Source organism: Schistocerca americana, chromosome 6 (genome assembly GCF_021461395.2).
Source record: "Schistocerca americana isolate TAMUIC-IGC-003095 chromosome 6, iqSchAmer2.1, whole genome shotgun sequence".
Taxonomy (NCBI): domain Eukaryota; kingdom Metazoa; phylum Arthropoda; class Insecta; order Orthoptera; family Acrididae; genus Schistocerca; species Schistocerca americana.
The window spans coordinates 165,226,969-165,254,564 of NC_060124.1; the positions used below are offsets into that span (position 1 = coordinate 165,226,969).

At 39.1% G+C, this 27,596-nt stretch overlaps 1 protein-coding gene across 2 annotated transcripts; it reads right to left on the bottom strand.

Annotated features, from left to right (window-relative positions):
• Window positions 1-3,530: 3,530 nt before the first annotated feature.
• Window positions 3,531-24,403, bottom strand: LOC124619860 (40S ribosomal protein S7). 2 transcript variants are annotated; one of them, XM_047146479.1, is made up of 5 exons: window positions 24,343-24,403; window positions 23,910-24,077; window positions 18,438-18,619; window positions 9,368-9,518; window positions 3,531-3,649 (listed from the first exon to the last, which is right to left on the bottom strand). In XM_047146479.1, exons 2-5 carry the CDS (start codon window positions 24,075-24,077, stop codon window positions 3,572-3,574), a joined length of 579 nt encoding a protein of 192 aa, XP_047002435.1. In that variant the 5' UTR covers window positions 24,343-24,403; the 3' UTR covers window positions 3,531-3,571. The 2 variants fall into 2 exon arrangements, with proteins under 2 accessions (XP_047002435.1, XP_047002434.1); XM_047146478.1 differs by having other exon boundaries at window positions 24,289-24,388.
• Window positions 24,404-27,596: the final 3,193 nt, after the last annotated feature.

Genomic DNA, 27,596 nt, shown 5'->3' on the forward strand with positions numbered 1-27,596 from the left:
GTTAATGTAAGAATGACAAAAGCCATTGAAAACGTGAAATACTGGTACATTAATAACCAATATAACTGCCAGACTATTGCATGGAAGTGCGCAAATGTGCATGCATTGTGTTATATAGGTGCCGGATGTCAGCTTATGGGATGGAGTTCCATGTCTGTTGCACTTGGTCGGGCAACACAGCGCGAGTCACTGTTTGTGGTTGACGCTAAAGTTGTCCAATGATGTCCCATATGTGCTCTACAGGAGACAGATCTGGTGATAGAGCAGGCCAAGACAACATTTCAACACACTATAGAGCATGTTGGATTACAACAGCAGTATGTGGACGAGTGTTATCCTGGTGGAGAATATCCATTGGAATGCTGTTCACAAGTGACAGCACAACAGGTCAAATCACCAGACTGGCATATAAATTTGCTGTCAGGGTGCGTGAGATAATCACACGAGTGATCTTACTCTCATAAGGAATTGCACTCCAGACTGTCACTTCGGGTGCAGGTCGAGTGTGTCGTGCAAGCATACAGGCCCTTAACTAGCCCCCTTCTAACCAACACACAGCCATCACCGGCACCGAGGCAGCATCAGCTTTCATCAGAAAAAGAAGACTTCCACCCTGCCTTCCAACGAGGTCTCACTTGACACCACTGCAGTCGCAAATGGCATTGGTTTGGGGTCAGTAGAATGCAGCTACAGAGTGTATGGATCAGAGCTGTCCTTGAAGTAACCAATTTGTAACAGTTCATTGTGTCACTGTGGTATCAACTGCAGCTGAAATTGCTACTGCAGACGCAGTACAATGCGCCAGAGCCATATTCTGAACATGATAGTCTCTCATCTCGGTAGTGCCACGTGACTGTCCATAGCCCAGTCTTCTTGCAACTGTACATTCTCATGAGCACTGCTGCTAGCAATCATGTACAGTCACTACATTCCAGCCAAGTCTTTCTGCAATATCACAGAAGGAACATCCAATTACCCGGGGCCCTCCTTAATGACCTCGTTCAAACTCTGTGAGGTGTTGATAATGGCATCTTCGTCACCTTAAAGACATTCTTGACTAACAACTTACCACATCTAATTCAAAGACAACATTCACAACCGTTACAGCATGTATTTAAAGCAAACCTGATTTGCATCCTCATAGCAGCGGCTACTGGTGCCGCACTTATTAGACTGGCAGGAAATGTGAAGAGAGATCACCTTTCAGTTACGTTGCTCAACTCCTCGATGATGTGATTCTTTCCCCGTCAATGTATAAAGTTCTCTTTGTTCATATATGGCTTGATGTTTTATTGTTTAATTCATTGCTGAGCTGTATTTTTTCAATAATATTATAAACATCTTAAATGGTTGTAATTTGTTAGCAAATATTCTTTAAAAGAAGTGTGTCACTGTCATGGCATTTTAATAATGGTGTTTTAAAGTTTTATACCTATCAGTACTGTATTTCTGTTATTTTCATGGCAGTAGTGATTGATTAATATAAAAATTTAGGTTGGTTCTTCATGCTGCATCCAGCTGTTACTGAAATCATAATTCTGACATGTATTTATTTTTCAGTTCTGACCTTGTTTCTTATAACACTGTTCTTCACTATGTAGTCAAACAAGTGTGAGTCAATGGCTGTCAAACCCACACCCAGTAAACGTCAACAGACACTCCTTAGTTATTCATTACTTTGGTGCAGGTACTCTACTGAAGGATTAGTCCACGAACTACGATAAATGCACGAGTTAATCTTCTCTTGATAGAACAACACTTGTACCGAGTGTAACGTTTAAGTTTAAGTATTATCAGAGTTCCCACTAACGTGAAATTTGTCACTCTTGTTCACTTGTAGATTACTACAGTATAGGAGTTTCTGATCAATCCACTAATTTTGATCAAAATTATTACTGATAAAACCACAAAGTCTCGTATCCCATAAACCTCTCCTCACACGTCCTCCCACTACCACCTTATCCAGTCCTGTGAAACATTTCCAACCCCATCAAAGGCAAGGCCACCTGTGAAAGATATTGTTACGTTGTAGATCATATGGTTGCTGTCCACATAAATGGCCACCACCAACTGCAGTCAAGAGACAGTTGGACCACCTAGTTACGAGCATGCTACCTGCTCAACATAATTTATTTAACTTTAATGACTGCTTTAGAGCTTACACCATCTGGAGTCTTCTCACCAACCCATCATCATCCTGTTCTTAATCTTTGCTAATCTGTCCCCAACCTACCAATCCTTTTATGCCTTCATCAAGCCAATGCCCTATGTATTCCTTTCCCTTTTATACTTCTCACCCCCTCCAAAGCACAGCCATCTGATGCAATTAGCAGTCTTATTCTGTTTACAATACGTTCCTACTTGCTCCCACAGGCAGCACTATCATCTTCCCTCATCCTCACCCAACACTCTTCTGTTCTCCCACGATCTACTGCAGCTATACCACTGCTGATCTCAGATGCAGTAGTGTGTGTCTGCAACTCTTAACGCCTCCTTCATGTAGTGAGTAGTTGTAGCGAGTAGCACCCTATCTAGTCAGTATTTTTGTTTACGATGCAGTTCTAGTAAGACAAGAGGTCAAATTACTGCTATGTACTATCCTCCAAAGCTTATGAGGGACCAAGTTATTTTCTACACCAAAAGTTACAACTCAATGTATGGAATAACAAATTACAAACATTATTAGTGTTTAAATTCTGCACTACTTAAACATTTGCGGGGAAGGCACTTTTGAGTTAAATAAAAAATATTGTCATCTCACAAAAATTTTCAAGTTATGTAGTTTTATGAAAATAATAGTTAAAACGACATAGGTGAACATAGAAAGGTTACAAGCAATTCTGTTCCCAATGATGAGGTTGCTGATTGCCGAATCCAAGGCGACAGCATGATGTGTAATGGTGTGCTAAGAGCTCAGAGATATGGAAGACCCTCACACTGACAGGATTTGAATACCAGAGCAGGACCATTAACCTAACAGATCATTGAAGTTGTAGTCAATTATGGCCAAGTACAATTAAACTGTAGCAAACAATGAAGTGCAACATCAATTTTTTTTTCCTTTTTTTCTTTAGTGACATTTGGCCATCAGCATACAGCCATGCGAAACCTTTTCTGCTTTAAGTCTTCATAAAAATGTCATCCATGTATCTACAGCCATTGTCTCCTAATCACCATGACAGTGAATACAGAAAGATGTTATATAGAATAGTAAATAACATCAATTACACAATTTAAAAAAACACTCCAGTGAAACCATTTAGGTACCTGGCCAAACCTGCAATTTCAATGGTATCATGTGGACAACTCCTTAATAGAATTTCTTTAATTTTCAATACCCATTTGAGCTTTTTCTGTTTCCATTGATGACATTTATCTGAGAATACAATGTTTTAAAAAAAAACAATGCAAGTACCAGAATGTACGACTTCTGCAGCACAATATCCAAAGTAAAATCTTAATATAAACTGTATACACAAACGTTTAAAAACTGTTGCATCTGGGTTTACTATATAAATAAAAAGTGATTCTCCACATTTTAAATAACCATTTTAATGTCTTACAAATATTGTTACAAATAAGTTTCTGGGAACTCAAATGTAACTTCCCTTCCCGTTAGCTTCTTGTAGACAGATGCGAACGTGTCAACCTGAAACAAAGGTTTATTATAAATAATGTGCTTCTGGAGTACACACAATTTTATTTAGCTAGACTGACTTTTTAAGTAATATTCATGAACATGACCAAAATAATAAAAGTTTCAACCACAGTGAAACATGCCAAACTCAACTTTAAAATACAAACCAACATTGCTGTAAAAAAATGAAAATTCCTTGGCTTAAAATTAAGTAAACTACAAAAAGAAATTAATTAGAAATCAGATGTGAGAAATCTAAAAAGCTCCACAACATTTATGAGGAAAATTCCTTCAAATGATAAAAATGTGCTAGGATTAATAAGAAACTGTTGTACAAATTCTGTGATTTCACATTATGCCATAATAGTCTCTGCATGTGTGCTATCTGAATGGCATCCACTATTGCTGTCATAGATCTACAGAATAATGTGCTATCACATAAATTTTATATACCTAGTTTTTACTAATCTAACCACATTTTATCATCTGATTTGTTGATATGTTTTAACTTTCAATGGACTGTTTATCCACTGAGTTCCTGTTGCTTCTGCCTATCAGGATACTTTAAAATGGTTAAAGACACAAAGAAAAAAATGGCACCTGCATGTAGTATCAAACCATTTAAACAATTTGTGGCAATGGCAGACCATAGCTCAACGCAGATCACAGACTCTGGGAAACAAAAATAAGTAATTGCCGAAATATATATTATGATGTATAAAGCACACACAGCTCACACTGGATTTAAATAATATGTAAACCCTAAGTGAAACTGTATGGAGTCCTCAAGCCACCATGTTAAACCAGACCATCCTCACAACAATCAAACCAAGATAGGTTTGATAAATGCTAAACACAATGAATGTTACTTAGTTCAATTTATAAAGGGAACTCTACATTGTTGGTAGTTTATGGATGTTCAGTCTTTGTTGTAGATATAAATGCTATTTCTAGTAACCTTTAAGAAGTTAAAACTAACTAAATTCATATACACTAATGCAGTTACTTAAATTGTGGTACAAAAATAAAAGTTCACTTCAGAAACTGTGGACTCCACGAAGAGAAGGAACTTAGCTTCTGGTGGAACTGGAACTCCCAATACAGGCAACAAGCAGTGAAGTAAAAGCTTTTGAAAAACGAAGCTTCTTTTTCATGGAAGGAGTAATTTGTTGTAGAAGTACAGCACATTTAAAACGAAAACCAACAGGACTTCATGTCATTTGTAGAGAATGCTTTCAGAGCAAGATAAATATAAAACAGAGGCAAGCACTGAAGGAACAGAGTAAGAAGTAAAGTCATATCAGACAAGTACATGGCAAACATAAAAATACAAATGAAGCATCACAAATAGGTGACTATAATAGAAACAGAGAGGGGAACTTACAAAATAGAAAAGAGATTAAAATATTATGGAGAAAGAGAGAGAGAGAGAGAGAGAGAGAGAGAGAGAGAGAGAGAGAGATAAATGATGACTGGTTCGTGGGGCACTCAACTGCAGTCATCAGCGTGCATACAAAGTCCCAATTTTTACACAATCCAATTTAGCCACTGCCATGATGATGATGATGATAACACAAACACCCAGTCCCCCATGATCCAGCAGCAGCAATGTTAGCTGCTAGACCACAAGCTGAGAACAAGGCAAGGATAAAGCTTAGTGAGGTAAACGCCAGGAATGTAATAGAATGAGGAAGTACAGGTGTCAAAGAACAAATGATGGGGAACTGGGGGGTGGAGAATAACGGGAAGATATGAATGACCGGTATGGTAAGAATGTCTGCATAATTTGATATCATTCCCCCTCCCCCAAACAACATTCATATTCTGCAACACACTGAAGTGCATGGAGGAAGGTTCTTCCCACTGTGTCTTTAATTCAGTTTTCTTCCCATTCTATTCACGAATAGGGTGCACAAAGGCTGCTTAACAGTCTTTGTGTGTGCTGTTATAAGTCTAACCTTTTATTTGTGATATGATACACAGGAGGCAATAGTATGCTCTTAGTTTTCCATCTTAATACTGGTTCTTTAAACTTTGTAAGTAGGCTTTCGCAGGCTACCTGGCACCTATCTTCAGTTGTCTACCAGTTTAAGTTTTCGATGCTCTTGGGGAATCAAGTAAACCTCGGACGGCTGCACTGCCCTTCTTCATGTACAGTTAAAAAACTTCTCACTTTTGAAAGTACAACCGCAGCACACACAATACAATCACAAGTCTCACTTCCCCTTTCGTGCCACCAACAGGTCAGCTCAAAGTGGATCCTGTCACTACCCTACTAGTAAATGGAACACAATATAGTCCAGTCCACGAATTATGGCTGGTCAAAGCACAGATGGGTATCGCAGAGCTGCTGGTTTTGCAGCGACCGTTGTGGTATACACACAGAGGGACTTTGTGCTCTAAGAAAGAGGATATTCACAGATTATGTCTATTGCTTGCTTATGTGGAATTCGTCTCTTCCCATCATCAGCCACGACAACTCAACATATGAAATAAAAGTGAATTAAATACCTCACTACAATCACATTTAATGCTCACACTGACTACAACATCCGCATAACAGCACTCTGAACACCACTGTGTTATCATAAGACTACTTCTAGATGATCTGGTCTTTATCAAACTATCGGACAAGTAGCAATGTATAAACAGTTCAGTAAATATTTCTTCAGACACTTCAGGGTATCAAAAATTTTTTTACTAGTACAACCAGTGTATCCTGTTTTGTCAAATTAACTGAAGAACAGTTACCACTCAAACAGCATAATTATATGTAACAGGTGCACATTTTCTATGGTACAACTAATTTCAATCACATTCAATTATCTTCACATCTACAAGCACCATGTCTTGTCTATACAGGAATTACACATTAGAACACAAAGTAGTCTTGTTGCTGTACAGATGTGATGGGTTGCTTATGCCTAGGGACCTGAAAATTTCGCATTTGCTATAAATAGATATACAGATGCAAATCTTACTCAAAATGCAAAATTACTTAAAAAATGCTATTTCATAGTAAATTTTATCCAGATGAAATACTTCATCATAGGTAGTAGAAAGTGGCTTTATCTTCTGCATATAAATATTGAAAATTTAACAAATTTTTGGTTACTGATGTTGCACATGCGGTGAGGATGAGGATACATTATGTGTATAACAATGTTCTTGCAAAATAAAGTGTATGAACGCAATGATGTACTGATGCACTCACACTGTTCTGATTCTACACCAATTGTGGGTATCTGAATGTCTGTATAATGTATTTACTATGTAATGCAACATAGGACTCTAGAACAAAAGAAACGTGTATCTTTACCTACGAGAGTGGTTTGAAAAGTTTTCGGAACAGAATAGAGAAAAGTACTTACATCACTGAAACTTTATTTTTCAATGCAGTCTCCTTGTAGATTATTGCACTTGGTCCAATGATGTTCCAGTGCCTTGATCCCGATCTTTAAAATGAGTTTCCTCCAGGCCTGCAAAATAGTTGTCAACTCCAGCTATCACTTCTTTGTTTGAAGTGAATCTTCATCCACCAAGAAAAATTTTCTTGTTTTGGAAAGAGATGGAAGTCTGACTGTGCTGTATCAGGTGAATAAGGTGGGTGTGGCAACAATTCATACCTTAGTTCGTATAATTTTACCGTGGCAATGGCATGTGTGGGCGGCTGTGCATTTTCTTGATGGAAGACTTTCTTCCTTGCTAAACCTAGGCTTTTTTTCACTTATTTTTGTTGCAATTTGTCCAGCAGGTTAGCATAGTATTCTCCAGTAATTGTTTGCCCAGTGGGGAGATAATCTACAAACAGAATCCCTTTCACATTGCAGAACGCTAATGCCATGAACTTTCCCTCCAAAGGATTTGTCTTTCTTTGGTGGCGGAGAATCAGCATGTTTCCATTGCTCTGAATGATGTTTTGTCTCTGGGGTATAGTAGTGCACCAAAGTTTCATCTGTGGTCACAAAATGGGCCAAACATTCATTTCTAATTCTTCAGGTAAAATGTGATATGACATCTGGAAAGCACGAGCAATTTCACGAACTTTCAATCGGCAATCCTCCACGACCATTTTGTGCACTTTTGCAAGGATTTCTGGAGTAATGACATCTTGGCCGGCCACTGAGCGGATCATCTAAGCTCTCCCAAACAAATTTAAATTAATTTGTCCAGTTGGCAACAGCTGAATATGAAGGAGCAGAGCCCCTGTGTATTCTGGAAATAAGCATGGATGTCCTTTGCTTTCATACCTTTCTTTACAAAGTACTTCATCACTGCTCGAATCTCTTTTTTTCCACCTTAACAAATCACTACACTGACGTAGCACGTGTTTACAGGCAACAGTCGAATGAATATCTTGTGAACAACTCACCTCTCGTGGTGATTGAGAACTTTTCAAACCACCCTCGTACTAACTAAAGATCAAATTCTGACATAATGCAGACACTTTTTAATGTGACAGATGTTTTGAACTGTGACTGGATCCAATATTGGTAGAGTGAGCCTGAACTACCTCATTCATTTCTCTGCCAACCTCAGCAAGCAATTGGACAGTAGCCATTACATAACGCTTTGAGTGAATGTCACTGCAACGTTAACCCAGCCATTACTGTGCTGTGCAGAGTAATTGTTTGTAAGTGTAAAAATCAAAACACAACCACAGAACACTGAAGGACCATGCAAAATCAATTGAGCGCCCACATAGTTCTCGGTATTAATAATACTATCAATGGCTTTATACATTGTCAGGCAGGAACGTCGTCTCCTCCTCTAATAATGTGGCATCTTCTGTGAGAGCGGTCCAATGCTGTTGTCCGAGCAGCTGCACGAAGACTGACTCCATTTTACCAAAATCATTACTTACATAGGAAAAACTGCTGCATCCTAAAGCCTCCGCTTCTTGATGTACTCTTGTCTGTTTAGTGACTGACGCTACAATTTTCGAAGTCCCGCGACTGTGTGTTATCCAGGACAAGCGCTGAGGTCATTCTGGCAGCCCTGCCGCCGCGTAAGCAGACGCACTGGCACAAGTGCTACTAGAATGACCTCAGAGCTCATCTGAGATAACACACAGTCACGGGACTTAGAAAATTGTAGCGTCACCCACTAACCGGACAAGGGTACATCAAGAACCTGAGGCTCAAGGATGCAACAGATGGGAAAAGAAAATTAATGTCAAGAAACACATTATATCAGAGAACCACCGTTCACTGTCAGGAAAATGCTGCTGCTTCTCACCAGCAACAATTTGTTAGAAGCTTAAAGTGTCAAAAGAAGAGAAAGACTATTGTGGAAAAAAGCTTTACATTTGTGCAAAAGCGAAAGTTTCTGTCAAAAAGCTTCCCTATCCCCCGTCATGTCTGACTGTTCATGCACGTTGCGTTACAACCTTTTAAATTTCTAACGTTAATCATTTCCCAATAAAATTTAGATGCAAATTCCATCAAAAACAGAGGCTACATTTTTAGTTCTCAACTTACACAAACTACAAGGATCTGAAGATGATCGAAATTAGTCATACCATAAAAAAATGTGCAATAGACTGAAAAATAAACTTTTACAAAAATGTCAACACAGTTGCCGAATTTCTTTTGACAAATGTCGGCTATAGTGTAAATTTATATGCTGACTAAATTCACCACGGGGGAAAGGAACCCAATTATGGTATATCAGCTTTACCATTAATAGTGACAGTGGAAATGCAGACAATACATCTAAATCTGAACAAACCTTATGCTCAATGTTTGTTTGCTGAGTCTTGTCTAGGTGCACTTTGATGAGCTGGGATCCATCCAGCTTCACTCGGATCCTCTTTCCAACAATTTCAGCAGGAAAAACTATATCTTCCAGAATGGCATCATATACTGCTGTCAATGTGCGGCTGAAAAAAAATTAATAAATGTGTTAATGGCTGCAGAAGAAGCTTCCATTTCTTTACTCTATGACAAAGAACTGCTTATCTGTCCAATTCTTCATGAAAGCCAGCAAATGTGTATGCACCATACAGAAAATTAAGCTGGTTACATCTGTCATCAATCTTACTAATCATCAGTACTAGAGCAAATTTACTAGTAAAGACTGCCACCCTCTCAGCCGATTATACCACAAACAAAAATGGGCTTCAATTTAGCCAAAGTGTAAATTAACTTCGTATCAATGAAGCATAATGAACATTGTTAGAACAAATAACATTTACAAATTGATAGGACTGTAGCATTTGTTTAAGTCTTGTCAGCCTCCCTGCTTATGAAGTATTTCTAGCGGCATCGTTCTAGTTTTGGAGAATTTTATTCCTCTGTAACAAATTTTGGTTAGCTGGGTTATAAGGGACCAAACAGGGAGGTCATCAGGCGCTGGAGTTATGTCCACAAGAAATTTGGCACAATTATGGAAGTATATAGGTCATATCAGACAAAATGTCTCCCTGGGCACGTATGTGGTGATTAGAAACCTCACCCAAATCCATCCCCTAACCGACCCAATTAAGTGTGAAGAGTTACAGTGTAAAAAATGCTGCCTAGCCAGGAGGCTTGTACTAGTAAAAGTGAGAAGGCTAAAAATTTAATGAACGTCAGAGGAACCAAAAACAAGAGAAAAATAATTGCATCAAAAGGTGGGTACAGCCACGCAAGTGTCACTCAGAGCTTTGTATGCAGCAGGTGCTGTCTCTTCCACAGCCATCTCACCCATGATCTGTTATAGTCTACGTGTTAGACAGGAACAGCGTCCACTTAGATAAAGCATAAAAATCTATTGCATTGTTCATTGCCAACATTTATCAAGAACAAGGAATCAAAGCCTTGCCTTCATTGAAGTGCTAACCCTGCAGAATACAGTGCAGCAGAAAGAAGGGCTAACAGCATCTAAAAACAATGTCCGCCCCCAGTAGCTGAGTGGTCAGTGCGACAGACTGTCAATCCTCAGGGCCCAGGTTCGATTCCCGGCTGGGTCGTTCTCTGCTCAGGGACTGGGTGTTGTGTTGTCCTAATCACCATCATTTCGTCCCCATCAACACGCAAGTTGCCGTAATGGTGTCAAATCGAAAGACTTGCACCAAGCGAACGGTCTACCCAACGGAGGCCCTTGTCACATGCCATTATTATTGTTATTATTATTATTCTTTCTTTCTTTTCTCAGACATTATGTCTGGTCAAAAATGGAAAGTGACGCGGACCTGGATCAAGCGTGACTTCCTTTTAACTGTACGGTATATATTATATTGCATTTAGGAACTTTTGGGTAATTGAACATGTATCAATAATTACGGATTTCTGTAGTTGTATATATAAGATTGGATGTAGCTGTATTACATTGATTTACTGGTGGATATTGTGTGGTATGACTCCTGTAGTTGATAGTATAATTGGTATAATGTCAACTTTATCCTGATGTCACATGTCCTTGACTTCCTCAGCCAGTTCGATGTATTTTTCAATTATACATTGTCATGTCTTCCGGAGTATTCTGTATTTGCTAGTATTGTACATCCGCTTGTGATGTGATCTACTGTTTCTATTTGTTGTTTGCAAAGTCTGCATTTATCTGTTGTGGTATAGGGATCTTTAATAATATGCTTGCTGTAATATCTGGTGTTTATTGTTTGATCCTGTATTGCAATCATTAATCCTTCCGTCTCACTGTACATATTGCCTTTTCTTAGCCATGTATTGGATGCGTCTTTATCGATGTGTGGCTGTGTTAGATGATACGGGTGCTTGCCATGTAGTGTTTTCTTATTCCAATTTACTTTCTTCGTATCTGTTGATGTTATGTGATCTAAAGGGTTGTAGAAGTGGTTATGAAATTGCAATGGTGTAGCCGGTGTATTTATATGAGTGATTGCTTTGTGTATTTTGCTAGTTTCTGCTCGTTCTAGAAAGAATTTTCTTAAATTGTCTACCTGTCCATAATGTAGGTTTTTTATGTCGATAAATCCCCTTCCTCCTTCCTTTCTGCTTAATGTGAATCTTTCTGTTGCTGAATGTATGTGATGTATTCTATATTTGTGGCATTGTGATCGTGTAAGTGTATTGAGTGCTTCTAGGTCTGTGTTACTCCATTTCACTACTCCAAATGAGTAGGTCAATATTGGTATAGCGTAAGTATTTATAGCTTTTGTCTTGTTTCTTGCTGTCAATTCTGTTTTCAGTATTTTTTGTTAGTCTTTGTCTATATTTTTCTTTTAGTTCTTCTTTAATATTTGTATTATCTATTCCTATTTTTTGTCTGTATCCTAGATATTTATAGGCATCTTTTTTCCATCGCTTCTATGCAGTCGCTGTGGTTATCCAGTATGTAATCTTCTTGTTTAGTGTGTTTTCCCTTGACTATGCTATTTTTCTTACATTTGTCTGTTCCAAAAGCCATATTTATATCATTGCTGAATACTCCTGTTATCTTTAGTAATTGGCTGAGTTGTTGATTTGTTGCTGCCAGTAGTTTTAGATCATCCATGTATAGCAAATGTGTGATTTTGTGTGAGTATGTTCCAGTAATATTGTATCCATAATTTGTATTATTTAGCATGTTGGATAGTGGGTTCAGAGCAAGGCAGAACCAGAAAGGACTTAATGAGTCTCCTTGGTATTTTCCACGCTTAATCTGTATTGGCTGTGATATGATATTATTTGAATTTGTTTGGATATTAAGTGTGGTTTTCCAATTTTTCATTACTATGTTTAGGAACTGTATCAATTTAGGATCTACTTTGTATATTTCCAATATTTGTAGTAACCATGAGTGGGGTACACGATCAAAAGCTTTTTGGTAATCAGTGTATGCGTAGTGTAGCGACCTTTGTTTAGTTTTAGCTTGATATGTCACCTCTGCATTTATTATCAGTTGCTCTTTACATCCTCGTGCTCCTTTGCAACAGCCTTTTCGTTCTTCATTTATAATTTTGTTCTGTGTTGTATGTGTCATTAATTTCTGTGTAATGACTGAAGTTAATATTTTGTATATTGTTGGTAGGCATGTCATGGGGCAATATTTATTATTATTATTAATTACTATTATTATCATCATCTAAAAACAATTAAAACAAAGTAACAGATAACCAGGCAGCTGACAGGAAGTAGAGAACACAGTTCCCCCCAGACTCAGTAAGCGACGGAAGGTACCCCAATCTGAGCCACATTGCTCCAGCTCCAAAAGTAGTTTGATGTTATACATAAGAATAAAAACTAATTTCTCTGAGAAAACAAAGACCAGTTCCGCCATCTGTACATTGGCTGCCTTCAAATATTACAGGCAAAGAATCTGTAAGACATGCTTACCATGGAGCCACAAATGCATTCCACCAGGATGTGAACTGTCTGAGGCTTCACAACCACAATGTGGGGATGGCTCATTACATAAAATAAATTTGGGTTCATCTGGTATGAATGATAGAGGAAACAGTATGGTGATTCCTTCTGAGAGGAACTGAAGGAGGGGTGATGTACAACAGTAGCCTTTTTGATAATGGGGAGTTTATAAGAGAGGGCTGTAGCCACCAGATTACATTCCACCTCTGCAAATCCACACCTGGAATGACTGAAGCAAATTTTGGTCAAGTGATTCTCGCCAAATGGTCAGCCAGTTCCTTCCATGATGTACCCACATGACTTAGCCCCCAGAGAAAGATAACTCAGCAAGCAATACAATGAGGTCAAAGAGGTTCATGAACCACAGATCTCAGGGCGACAAGAGTAACACTGGTCAATAGCCTGCAGACTGCACACCAAATTACTACATATTAAAATGGGATTGAGAGGTCTTTTCAATAAAGCTTTGAACTTTATCAATGGTTATCAGTTCAGTCATAAAAAAGTACGTTTCCAGAAGCAAATGACGTTGCTACTGGGAGGAGATGTAAAAGCATATCCTGTTCTGCCTAAGGATTTAGCAGTGCCAATGTAAATGACAAGGGCAAAGTTTAAGTACATTGTAAATTGTAGTCGGGAGAGAGACATGCCTAGTAAACAGATAAAGGATGGAAAAGACCCATGATTGTTTAATAACAAAATTCGGCAGATGCTGGTGGAGCAGACTGCTGCACTCTCAGTTCAAAAGGGAACACACAAAAGACAAGCGAAGGTTGTTAGAGATTTGTGCGCCTGTGAAAACATCTATGCGCAAAGCATTGAACTACTACCACCATCGCACCTTAACAAAAGATCTGGCACAGAACCCGAGAACATTCCAGTTGTACGAAAAATTGTTAACCAGGTCTACGGCTTCCATCTAGTCCCTTGTTGACCAGCCTGGTGTGGCGGTTGAAGAGAGCAAAACAAAGAGTTTTATAAATTTCTTACTCCAGAAATCTTTTAGGCAAAATAAATGTACAACATACATATGGATAACATAGGAATAATAAGTAAACCTGGCATAGAGAAACAACTGAAAGATTTAAAAACAAATAAATCACAAGGTCTGGATGGAATCTCAGTTTGATTTTTACGAAGAGCACTCTACGGCACTGGACCCTTACATAGCTTGCATTTATCAGGAATCTCATCCAGCACAAAGTCCCAAGTAATGGGAGAAAACAGCAAATGGCTCCAGGATATGAGAAAGGTAAAAGAACGGACATGCAAAATTACATACTAATAACCCTAACTTCTGTCTGCTGCAGAATCCTGCAACATATTCTCAGTTCAAATATAATAAATTTTCTTGAGACAGAAGCTTATGCCCAGGAATCAGCAAGGTTTTAGAAAGTATCACTTGCGCAAAACTCAGCTTGTCCTTTTCTCAAATTATATACTGAGTACTAAGGATGAAGGGCAACAAGCAGATTCCATATTTCTAGATTTCCAGAAAGCATTTGACGTGGTGCACCATTGCAAACTTAACAAAGATACGAACTTATGCAATAAGTTCACAGATATCCGAGTGGCTCGAAGACTTCTTAAATAAAAGAATCCACTATGTTGTCCTCGACGGTTAGTGTTCATCAGGGGGCAAGGGTATTGTCAGGAGTGCCGAAGGGAAGTGTGATACAACCACCATTGTTCTCCATGTACATAAATGATTTGGCAGACACGGTCAGCATCAATCTGCAGCTGTTTGCTGATGATGTCGTGGTGTAAGGTAAGTTATCCACGTCGAGTGATTAAGAAGATACAAGATGACTTACACCAAATTTCCAGTTGGTGTGATGAATGGAAGCTAACCCTAAATGTGGAAAAATGTACATCAATATGGATGAGTAGGAAGATCAAACCCATAATGTTCCGATGCAGTATTACTAGTATCCTGCTTGACACGGTCAAGTAATTTTAAATATCCGGGTGTAACATTGCAAAGCAATATGAGGTGGACCGAAAATACGAGAACAGTGGTAGGGAAGGTGAATGGTTGACTTCGGTTTATTGGGAGAATTTTAGGAAAGAGTGGTTCGCCTGTAAAGGAGACCACATATACGATGCTGGTGCAACCTACTCTTGAGTGTTTGGGATCTTTATCAGGTCGGACTGAAGGAAGACGTCGAAGTAATTCAGAGGCGGACTGCTAGACTTATTATCAGTAGGTTCAAATCTTAAGTATTACTGAGATGCTTCGGGAACTCAAATGGGAATCCCTAGAAGGAGGGCGATGTTCTTTTCGAGAAAAACTATTGAGAAAATTTAAAGAACCAGCATTTGATGATGACTGCCAAATGATTCTACTGCCAACATACATTCCATGTAAGGACCACAAAGATGAGAGCAATTAGGGCTCATATAGAGGTGTATAGACAGCTGTTTTTCCTCACTCTATTTGAAAGTTTAACAGGATGGGAAATGACAAGTGGTAGTACAGGGTACCCTCCACCACAGACCGTACTGTGGCTTGTGAAGTATCTATGTAAATGTAGGTGAAACGTGCTAAACACATTCTAAGGGGGTCAGGCAGAGGTCCTGGCAGAAAGCCTCAAGCTAATCCTGGCCTAGGGAAGATGTCAGGTGTTCATATCCCCTGTATACAAAAGGAATTTGATACTTTGGATGTTTATGAAACTTGCTGATTTTATAGCAGAGAAAGAGTTGGTTCCGTTGGAACTAAAGTGGTAAGAACCCCACTTTGGCAAGGAGACTGCCCGGTGTGAGCGACAGTGTTTAGTTTTAATAATTATGGACTCAATCCAATAATTCCAGAGCCTTAATGTCATTAACCTGGCAAATAGCCCAGTCAGGACATAAGACCAGGGCCTGGTAAATATGGAGTAGAGGAGCATGATCCACATCCCAAGAGGCATGGGTAAGAAAGCAAAAAGCATTAAGCTTTCACACACACACTTTAACCAACAAATACAGGGCAGTAATGTCAGCTTTTAATTAAAGAAGAGTCTGAAAAACAGGGTCTGTGCATCCAAGGCCTACATGCTGGATAACCAAGCAGTTATCAGTTTCGATGGACTATGTTATGACAACACAAATGTACAAGTCAATCTCTAAGGAGATAACTGAAAGCAACAAGAAAAGATTCAGGTGAAGAGCCTTTGGATGGCACCTTGATCTGGCCTTTAGCTGAGGCTACAGACTAGGAGCTACACAAAATGCAAAGGTCACTGACAGGCAGTTCAGGAGTGACCGCTGGTCTGATGGATTTAACTGCCCATTTATGGCGGTGATGAGTGTTCTTGGACTTATGGGGAGCCGAGTGACTTACCACCTCTAACCTGAAACAACCAGTGGGACAAAATCTTGTGGACAAAAATTAAGAGAGACCCTCTCAAGCCCCAGTCATGGAGGGTAAGTAAAATGTGATGTCGCCAAGCAATATTATATGCCTGATGTAGGTTTAAAAAAAAAAAACCTACAATCAGATGTTTGCGTTTACAAAAATCCAGTCTCATGGCCGTTTCCAACCAAACCACATGGTCAATCATTGATCGTCGATTCCAGAAACCACACTGACAGTACAAAAGGCCCTGTGATCCGAGAACCCAGCATAACTTAAGTTACCATCCTTTCAAGCAGTTAGCAGTAGATGTTGGATAGTCTAATGTCTACAGGCACTTTGTTTTTGTGTAATTTAAGGATTGGGACGACAATATCTTGTCACTGCAGAAGGAAAACATTTTATAGCCCAATACAGTATAACACCCTGAATAACATTCAGAGGTTGGCTCATCCGATTATGAATTACACACCCTGTTAAATGTTCACCGTAAAATTTGGCGTGAACCAAGTAGGGACTGAAGGTGAGGAGGACGTTTTCAACATGTCTTATGCATTTGACAAGTAGCCTAAACCTTTCAAGAAGTGCTGGTATGGTGTTAAACAGGAACGGACAGACTGCCATAAGCGATGAAATACAGAACAGTTTTTTATCTTTGGCAGCTCTATCAAGTACGGATATTGGCCCACATCTGGGATGAACAGGCACACATTCCTAAGGAGCAGCTTAGTATTTATTGAAGGAGTAAATACGCTAGGTACTGCAAAGTACCTGGTCACAGTAGGGACAAAAGTTTATATCATGGGGACAAGATATGAATGATAATACTTTTGCTGAGCTTCAATAGTACAAGTGTAATTTGAGACCTTCAGTTCTGTAACTAAAATAGCACACTTCAGAGATATGGGAGAGTGGCTATTTCCACAACTGAGACAGGTGATAATGCTGTTGTCAGCCAAATTCTCCACAAACTAGATGATGTGTACACTGGGCAGAAACATGCCCAAAATGCTGGCATCTAAAGCACTGCACCATGGGCAGGAAATACGAATGTCACCTTATGAGGGCTACAAGGCACACACTTCCAATGTCTGGATCAGATATTGGAATGTAAGTAGGTTACTTCCTTCAATCCTTACAAATGTTATTAAGGAGACTCCCCAGATTATCTAAAAACGCTCTCAAATTGTCAATATTCCCTTCCATTTAATGTTGGTACCCAGTAACCAAAAAACCTCCCGCTATGACAGATTGTAATGTCAGCGACAGTATTGCTAGTCTTTGGCCAGTTATACCTGAGCAGGATCTAACAGTCCATACAAAGCTGACTACATTATGAGCATGAGGCATTTAAAGTGACTGGTGGGTGACTGTCACTTATGACTAGACTCGCTGCAATGCCAACCGAAGTTTTAAATAAAAGTAAAAATGCCATAATCAACTGAAATCACAGGAAATGGAACTGCTGAGACACAGTAGATGAAGTTAAATAATGACTTAGCAACAACGTGGAAAAATATTTGCTGCAGTATAACAATATCTCTACTATCAAAATCAGAATCTTTACTCCCAACACAATCAGTGTACCTATTTGGTTTGTGGCAATGAACATAACTGATTTGTAAACAGGATGCTGGAGTGGTTCTTAAATTATGGTGCATCTTTGTGTCACAAAAAATGTGTGTTCAAATGTGCGTGAAATCTTATGGGACTTAACTGCTGAGGTTATCAGTCGCTAAGCTTACACACTACTTAACCTAAATTATCCTAAGGACACACACACACACACACACACACACACACACACACACCCAAGCCCGAGGGAGGACTCGAACCTCCGCCGGGACCAGCCACACAGTCCATGACTGCAGAGCCTTAGACCACTCGGCTAATCCCGCGCGGCTTGTGTCACATCCCTACTTTATTCCTCAATAAAAACTCTACAGAAATTTTACATTTAAAATAATGGAATTTTTATCAATGAAAATTAACCTCATGCGTGCAACCCCAAAACACAGAAAAATACATCAAACCATCATAAAAATTTGAAATTTATGAAGAAAGCCATTATGCACTATGTCACAAGATTCTAAATTTAAAAAGCAAATTAATAATACATAAATAGTCTTCAATTAAGAAATGTTTGCATATTCACCTCCTTGGTCGCTTTTGCTTATTCTTTGTTTGAGTTTTTCTGGTTGGCTTAGGTAAAATTTTCCTTTCTCCAATGAAGACCACATTCTTTCCTGTGAATTTTTTCTCCAATTCTCGCACAAGGCGTATCTGAATCTTACGGAAAGCTTTCAGTTGTGGAATTGGTACATATATTATTATTGACTGAAACAAAAAATGAAACTTAGTTAATGAAAAAGTATCACTCTGCATTTACAAATAATACCTAGAGACATTTCACACAATTGAATCCCTGATAGGAAGATTTTGAATAAATTCACTGAAAATGGTAAATGCAAATAAAATGATGAAGCAAACAACAGAAATCAAAGAATGAATTCTGACACAAAGAGAGCAAGAATACTTTGTATGTGACACCGATTTCAGAAATAAGTATTTTCCTTAGGAAAATGAACGACAGAAAACTATCATAATTACAACAATTACGTCAAGTGAATGTTTCAAAGTTAATGTACTAAATCAAATGATACATAATTATTCTATTAACCTGCCACAATAAACAGTATACACACAAAACAATCTTCCAATGATGAAATTTTTTAGAGGTTTTACAGCACTGCTGTCAGTAGTATTTGGTTGATTTTTCTGATATTTTTGTTGAGGCCTTCTGCCTGAAGGCTGGTTTGATGCAGCTCTCCACACTAAATTATCCTGAGCAACTCTCATCACAGAGATATAACAACTGTGCACAGGATGGGAGGTGTGAGCAAACTCATTTTCTGGTTTTTGCTAAGGTAGCTGCCCATCATCTTGTTCTGACCCAGGTATAATTCTTCTACAGAATTTCTCCTACTTGATTTTACACAAATTACCCTTTACCCTCCACATACAGTGCAATATTTTTCCATGGTAAAATTTTATTGAGCTTTCATATTTACATTGCATGTACTTTAAATAGTTTTTAGTTTATCAGCCCTGGACTGCTACATTAGTGATTTAGACCCTATGCCTGGAATCGGAAAATGGTTTTCGAATGATAAAGATTCTTAAATGGGCAAGGAGAATATATGAGTATGCCCAACATTCATGCATCTACAGGGTGAATGTTAGTCACAGTGTGGATGTGTGTGTGAATTCCTAAGGGACCAATCTGCACAGGTCATCGGTCCCGAGACTTACACACTACTTACACTAACTTATGCTAAGAACAACACACACATCCATGCCTGAGGGAGGACTCTAACCTCCGGCAGGAGGGGCCGCGCAATCCATGACATGGCGCCTCTAACCCCGCAGCATAGTATGTACGACACGCTGTCAGTTGACCACTGATAATGCTGATATGAGAATTAATACAATTTTTAAATAAAATTTTCAGATTTGCAACCACAGCAAATGGTTGTGTTTACTCAGCTGAACTGACTGTCATATTAGAAGCTGGTTGAGAAAAGGACCACATGTTAATTTCCCATTAGCTCATATAAGAGCTTTAGATCTGCCAAGAAATAAGTGACCAAATCAGAAAGCACAATAAAACAAAAATATCTTAGACCATATTACATTACACACCTAACGTGTACAGCTTAAAGGTAGACAGCCTGCCACCTAGCAGCAAAACGGGCGAAGCTACGATTTTAGCTGATGGTTTATTTCCCGAGGAGAAATAGGAGCTGTTCTACTCTGCAGTGCATATGTGCATGTGCAGAGCACACTACTTCTAGCAGGCTTTATATTTATTATTATTTTCACATGGTCAGCATAAAAGGTATTTGACAGCTTTTTGAGGACACCTCGGCGGCTTCACGATATATTCTACACATTTTTCAGAGACTTATTTTTTATAACTACACTAATAAAACAAATGATTTGTTGTCTTGCTGTTGAGAAAACCTGTAGGGTTGCACCTAATGAGAACTTTTTACTGTAGAACTGAAATGGAACAAAGAAGGTATAGTAAATGTGCTTATTGACGCACACAGCAAGGAAAGGTGTCTGCACGATCCTCAACACACACTGTATCATAATAACGTACATCTACAAATGTTTCGAATTTGTATGTTTCATTTAATGTGCATATAATTTTACTTTCAATGTGTATGTGCCACCTTAATTGATGACAGTACTGCACATGTTGGATTTGACTGCATCTTTCCTATTATTTCAATGTCCCAGGAAGGAAAGTGTTGAGAGAATAACCGCAAGAGTCACAGAAATTGTGCCAGCCACAACCTTTGAGAACTGTACAAACCATTTTGCACCTTCGCAGTTGCACTATTATATCGGCTACATGAAATAGCTTCTCTCATTATTATGCCACTTATGGGAATCTTGTCACTTACAATCGATGACGATGATGTTTGTTTGTAGGGCGCTCAACTGCACGGTTATCAGCACCCATACAATTTCCCAACCTTTGCTCAGTCCAATGTTGTCACTTTCATGAATGATGAGGACAACAAACACCCAGTCGTCTCAAGGCAGGTGAAAATCCCTGACACAGCCGGGAATCGAACCTGGGACGTACGATCAACAGCAGCTTGTCAAAACATGATACACCCATTTTAGCAAAGTTCCTAAATTCCCGTGGATCCCAATTCCTTCATTAACAGGGAATAAATGTTCCTTCCTTCACCCCTTCTTCGTAGCCAGGGTCAAACCCAATTTCTACTCCTGACATTATGTTGTCATTCTCCCCTTCTCGCAGTGAGTATGGCAGCCAGTGTCACAGCAAGAGCTACACAGATGATTGTGCCCTCTTTGCCCAAAATGCTGTGAAATGTAAACACAGGTAATCATCCACATGTACCAGCAGTAGTCCATAATTATGGATAAACATAATGTACTTTCATTCCAGCTGCACAAGATAACAATAACTGCTTAATGAATACGAACCTAAATCTCTCAAGAGTGAAAAGTATATACTAACTTTACAAAAATATCAACTTTCACACTCAATGATTTAAACAAGCCTGTAGTTACAAATTTGTAACACTGGGGAACTGGTCCAGATTTACATGTCAGGTTGTGACAAAGCAAGCTGGGATATTTTTACAACCCCACGTTTTGCCATCTGCCGCCTCAACCCTCGAGCGGGCGCACCGTGTTTCATAACACGAGCGGACGTGCGGAACACTTTGTACACATGTATAGAATAGCTTCAATTATGTTGCAAAGGTGAGTCACGTATGATCAAAATTACAGTTTAATCTTAGTTTATTTAAACAAAAAGAAAATAAACTGACATAATATGAGTGACACTGCTGTTTTATTAAACAATAATGAAATAAATTTTCAGTACAACACCCTGTTGCCAAGGACAGGTGTTACAGAGAGAGAGTAATGACCCACTCTAAGCATTAAGCATTGCAGTGGCATCAGATCCCATCCAGCTGCTTATTCTATCACTAATTATGTGTGTGTGTGTCTCTACTGCTGACAAAGCCTTAATGGCAGAAAGCTATGCTTGTGTTATCTTTCTATTGTGCCTATCGCAGCTCAACATCTGTGCTATATGGTGAGTAGCAACTTTCCTTCTCTCGTATTAAGATTCCATCCTGGATTTTCCATTATTAAACATATAGTTCGGTAATTTTCACACCTGTCAACACTTGCTTTCTTTGGGATTGGAATTATTATATTCTTCTTTTAGTCTGAGGGTATTTCGCGTGTCACATATCTTGCTCACCTGACGGCAGAGTTTTGTCAGAGTTGGCTCTCCCATGGCATCGTGGCACTTGGAATGTTTTCTACTCCTAGGGCCTTGTTTCAACTTAGATCTTTTAGTGCTCAGTCAAAAACTTTACGCAGTATCGTATCTCCCATTTCATCTTCATCCTCTTCCATAATATTGTCCTCAAGAACATCGCTCCTGTATAGACCTTCTATATAATCCTTCCACCTTTCTGCTTTCCCTTTTTGGTTAGAACTGGGTTTCCATCTGAGCTCTTGATATTCATGCAAGTGGTTCTCTTTTCTCCAAAGGTCTCTAATTTTCTTATAGGCAGTATCTATATTACCCCTAGCGAGACAAGCCTCTACATCCTTACATTTGCCCTCTAGCCATCCCTGCTTAGCCATTTTGCTCTTCCTGTTGATCTTATTTTTGAGACGTTTGTATTCCTTTTTGCCTGCTTCATTTACTGCATTTCTATATTTCCTCCTACACTACATACACCTTCTGAAAAGATTTCCTCACACTTAAGTTGATATTACATTAGTATTAAGTTGTGGTAAGTTTATCTTAAGATCCAAATGATCCTTAGTACTTTAGTGCAGAAGTACACTACACAATGTAGATAACTTTAGTAACTGCATATAGGAAAATGTCAGGTAAAGTGCAGACACTATATCATGGCACTTGGTTGCAAGTGTAAACAAATGAAAACTTAGAATCCCTGAGGGACGAGCAGTGGGTAACAAGGCCCATCCCCTCCTGCCTGACTGAAGTCCATCCACATTCTGTGCATCTGCAAAAACAGAACCGATATCCCTGGAATCACCTATTACTCCTGTTTTGAGATATATTTGAACCCCACTACCTATAAGTCCAGAAAAAGAATGCACAACACAGAGCAGCAGCTAACAGCTGCAGCACAATGTCACAAACCTAGTTCACACCTGACTTCTACCTTTAAGTTACACAACTGTAGTTAAAAAACGGCTCCACCTTTAAGTGTCCAAACAATTTATCTAGCCCCCCCCCCCACGTACTTTTCACAGTTTATGTAGAATATATGCAGATGCGTGCCAAGGTGCTACTACAGATGTGTCTATGTAACACAGCTTCCTGCCTTTATCTTACAGTTTTACATATTCATAATATCATTCTATTATGACAATTACGGTGTCAAATTGGGGACGTCAGCACAATCTAACCCAACACAGATTGTAGCTATAATACACTAATGAATGGAATACTCAGCTACGCACACCAAACAACATACTGCTGGGCCATGGAGCCTCTCCCATTTTCTCTCACAAATCCCAATTGAATTACTCTACAATCTACTGGCATTTATAGCATACCTAACATTCTCTCTCACCCGACTCACTATACTGATGGAACGTATGTATAACCACATAAGTGTAACTGGGTAGTCACCAAACAAAATTCGGAAATATCATTCGAAAGAAGATATCAGTAAGGTGTATCGTAATAGCAGAGGAAGGGGCCATTGACCAAATCAACACACAAAAATAAAACCTTTCAATCTTCACTCCCCTAGCAAAAGTAAGACCTGCATTTCACAGACTCTTAACGTTCGGTAACACAATACTATGGATCGCATCTTTGTAGTTTAACGAAGTAACAGTAGCACAACACTGCAAATGACAAGTTTAAAGGTCCTCTAGACAGTATTTCAAACATCAGATGCAGCTTGGCAAAGTCGCATGAAACATCTACCGAAGGTGTCGCGGTGTGTATACTACAAACCACACGCAAAATATAAATAAACGCGAAGCTATCTGGTCACACATCCCTGTTACAAATTACCTTTTTGCCGTTGAGTTCAACTTCTTTCGCCTTTGTGATATACAGTTCGCGAAGTTGCGCCTTCAAATCACTATTCATTTCCAGATCGAGGAGTGCTTGTGAAATTGAAGTTTCGAAAGCGTCCGGCTCACCGCCGCCGCTTTTAATGATCTTGCCACCCGATAACATCTGAAACAAGCAAAGTATAATATTTCAGTCATTACAACAAACGGAAGCTCCACTGGCAAACTCATACAACATGCTTGGGTATGCGACTTCCACACGATATCCAACATCATCGACGCGCACAAGGCCTTTAAAATAAAATCATCGCTTCTTTCAGCAACAATAAGTAATGAATAAAGGTTATAAAATACACGCTTCTGCCAGATTAACTTACTTCAAGGCAAAATAATTCCGAAATCTAATTCAATACACAATTCCAAACGTGTACCTTGCCGTCCGAGATCGCAAAGACTTTCACCTACAACACAAAGACATAAACTTCAAAGAGTTGACAGTAGAAGACACTACAATTTAATCTTTCACAACTGCAAATTACAGAAAACAAATTTAAAATGTACTAGAAATGAGAATTTATGACAACTACCCTACAATAAATTTTAAAAAGAATTGGAGCATAGACTAATATAATTTGAATGATAATACTGAGCATTAACTGACATGTTCATCATTCTTTTCCAGTGTATCAGGACAAAACTGAAAACATCTTTGTGGGCCAAGTCAAAGCAGATGTGCCGTGCAGCAGTGAAAATTGACTACTGAGTAGCTGTGTACTGTTGAGTGGGAAGAGGATTAGTATAAACACGTGGAACATCTTGAATTGATAAGTGCGTGGTATCGTAAAACAACTACTCACGGGGGATATCTACATATGCAAACAACAGTCTTAGTATCTTTGAAGTTGACCTAAAAAAGTTTTTGCGTTGGCCCAGATTTAGAGTTGGTTGCATTAAAAATGTGTGATGTATATAGTATTGTCGTGACAGTGTACCATGCACCTGGTGTATACTTTGATAAATTTCTCACCTAACGCGTTCGAATTCAAAAATTATCTTGTGTGGTGACTTCAGCATCCATTTAAAAGAATGCTACACTAAGGAGAAAACATTAAAGTACTTGATGAGTGACTATGGGTTGTATGTGAATAATTATGAACCAATTACAAGAGAGGATTGCCTCGACACTGGTGTCACCAACGTAAACTCCTGGAACTACAAAATGATTTTGATGGCTCCATTCGATAGCAAATCGTGATGCATTAGTTGACCACCTAAATAGTCAAATGAACAAAACATTCTGGCGGATTAAGACTGTGTGTTAGATTGAGACTTGAATATGGGACCTTTGCCTTTCAAGGGCAAGGGTTCTACCAATTGAGCCACCTAAGCACGACTCAAGACCTATCCCCACAGCTCCACTTCCTCCAGTATGTCGTCTCCTACCTTTCAAACTTCACAGAAGATTTCCTGAAAAAGTTGTGGGACCAGCACTCCTGGAGGAAAGGATATGACAGAAAAGATATTACAGAAACCTGGCTTAGCCACAGCCTGGGGGATGTTTGCAGAATGAGATCTTTCACTTTGCAACGGAATGTGTGCTGTGTAAGAGTCTACAGGTTGCGCGCAGCCTTACGGTACGTAACACGCGCTCACCAGCCGACTTATCTGGAATGCTGACAATTTTCTTGGTCAGTACACGTGCGTATGGCCGCAGTGCGACGCAGGGAGTAAGTGACTGACCGCTGTCGGCAGCGAATATGTTTCTTTTCTTAGCTCACCATGGAGCCTTTCGATACAATCGTAATTATGAAGTCAGACACAGTGATGATGGGTGCAAGTAGCGTCCGTGTTTTATAATCAGCCTTTGCTAATAAAACTGTTTAAACTTACCTCTTGTGTTCGCGTATTGCCGTACCTCAAGGACCCACTGCTTGCAAATCCTGACAAATATTGCATCTAATTATCATCTGGGGCAACAACACAAACAACCCCCTTATAGAAGTGGTGTCAGCATGGGGATAATTATGGAAAATCTACAGCCCTGAAGAGGTGCAGCATAACGTAAACTTCGAGCAGCAGCAGCAGCATGAACATCTTCCGACTATGCTGGGACATCCACCATCACCACCCCATCCGCTCATTGCCAGAGACAGTGATTCCTGTTAGTTCCAGTGAAAATCAGACCGAAACTGACTTCGTGATAAGTGCTGTATATCGTGGGAGAAACATCAAATTACTTATTGACACAGGAGCACAGACCTCAATGTGGTGTGGCATAGATAAACTGGATAAGCTAAAACCGCCGCTATTAAAAGAGCGAGGGTTAAACGGAGGAAAGCTACGTAACTATGGAGAAGTTGACGTAGAATTAATTCTTGGCCAAGGCCAAGAGGAAACTGAAAATAAAGATAAATACAACCTAGGAAATCGTTCTTCAGATCGTACTCAAAGGAGTAGTAATACTGATGGCCTGGGAATGGACCGTCCAAACGATACATGAGTTCAAACCGTCTGAGACGATGTTCAAACTGATCAGCCTCAGCAAATTCCTAAGGGAGCAGGAAAGACAACCTACGTTGAAGTTAAGTGACCCCAATACAAGGAAGGAACTTTGTTATTAATTGAGCAATCCGAGAAAAGTGAGTTACTGGATAAAATGCATTGTTATGTTGCTAGAAGTGTAGGTGTCGCTAGAGTGGTGTGACAGAATGTCGCAAAAGTCCCAGTTACAATAACGAATATGAGCAATGAGGATGTTGTTTTGCCATGAGGAAAGAAAGTTGCTGAAGTGTCGAGCGTAAATAACAGTGACATAACACAGATTCCAGATGAAGTAACAAATGCTGTAGTTATAAACACAGGTTTTTGTAACAGTACTGCAAAACTGCATTGAAGAGACGAAGGTAATAATGAACTGAAGTGCAAGATTTGGAAGAAGATAGAACATTTGACAGCTGATGAATAGTAGATTTTAGCGCCTGTTTTGTTGGAGTATCCAGATTTATTACGAGAACGTGCAAATTTACCTGTCACTCAATTATTTCAGCATTTTATTCATACAGGGAATGCAGCCCCAATTACACAGACACCTTACAAATACCATTCAGTCAAAGAAAGTTCATAGAAGACATGGTTAAAGAACAATTAGAAGCCGGAATTATAAAACCAAGAGATCCTTCAGACCCATCGTGGTGTTTGCCCGTTGTAAAGAAGAAATCAATTTCTGGAGAACCACAGTTCTGTTTTTGTGTTGATTACCGATCTTTGAATGCTGTGAGCACACCCGACATTTACCCCTTACCAAATTTAGTGGAAACCTTGGATTATTTGGGAAGATGTCGAATTTTTTCCGTATGTGATTTAACAAGCTGTTATCACCATCCAGGTGATCAAGTAAAAACTTCATTTGTAACAGCAACAGGAGTATGCAAGTATCTTTGTATGCCATTTGGACTTTATAATGCTCCAGTTACATTTCAACGCCTGATGGATCCAGTTTTACGAGGGCTTACCAGAACACATGTTTACCTTGATAATGTAATAATTTTTGGTGAAAACATAAGCAGCATACTGTGAGACCACAAGCTGTTTTTGGGCGTATAAGAAGTACAAACTTGTCCTTGTCAATAGATAAATGTCATTTTGCACAAAATAAAGTTAACTCTCTTGGTCATGTTATAACCAG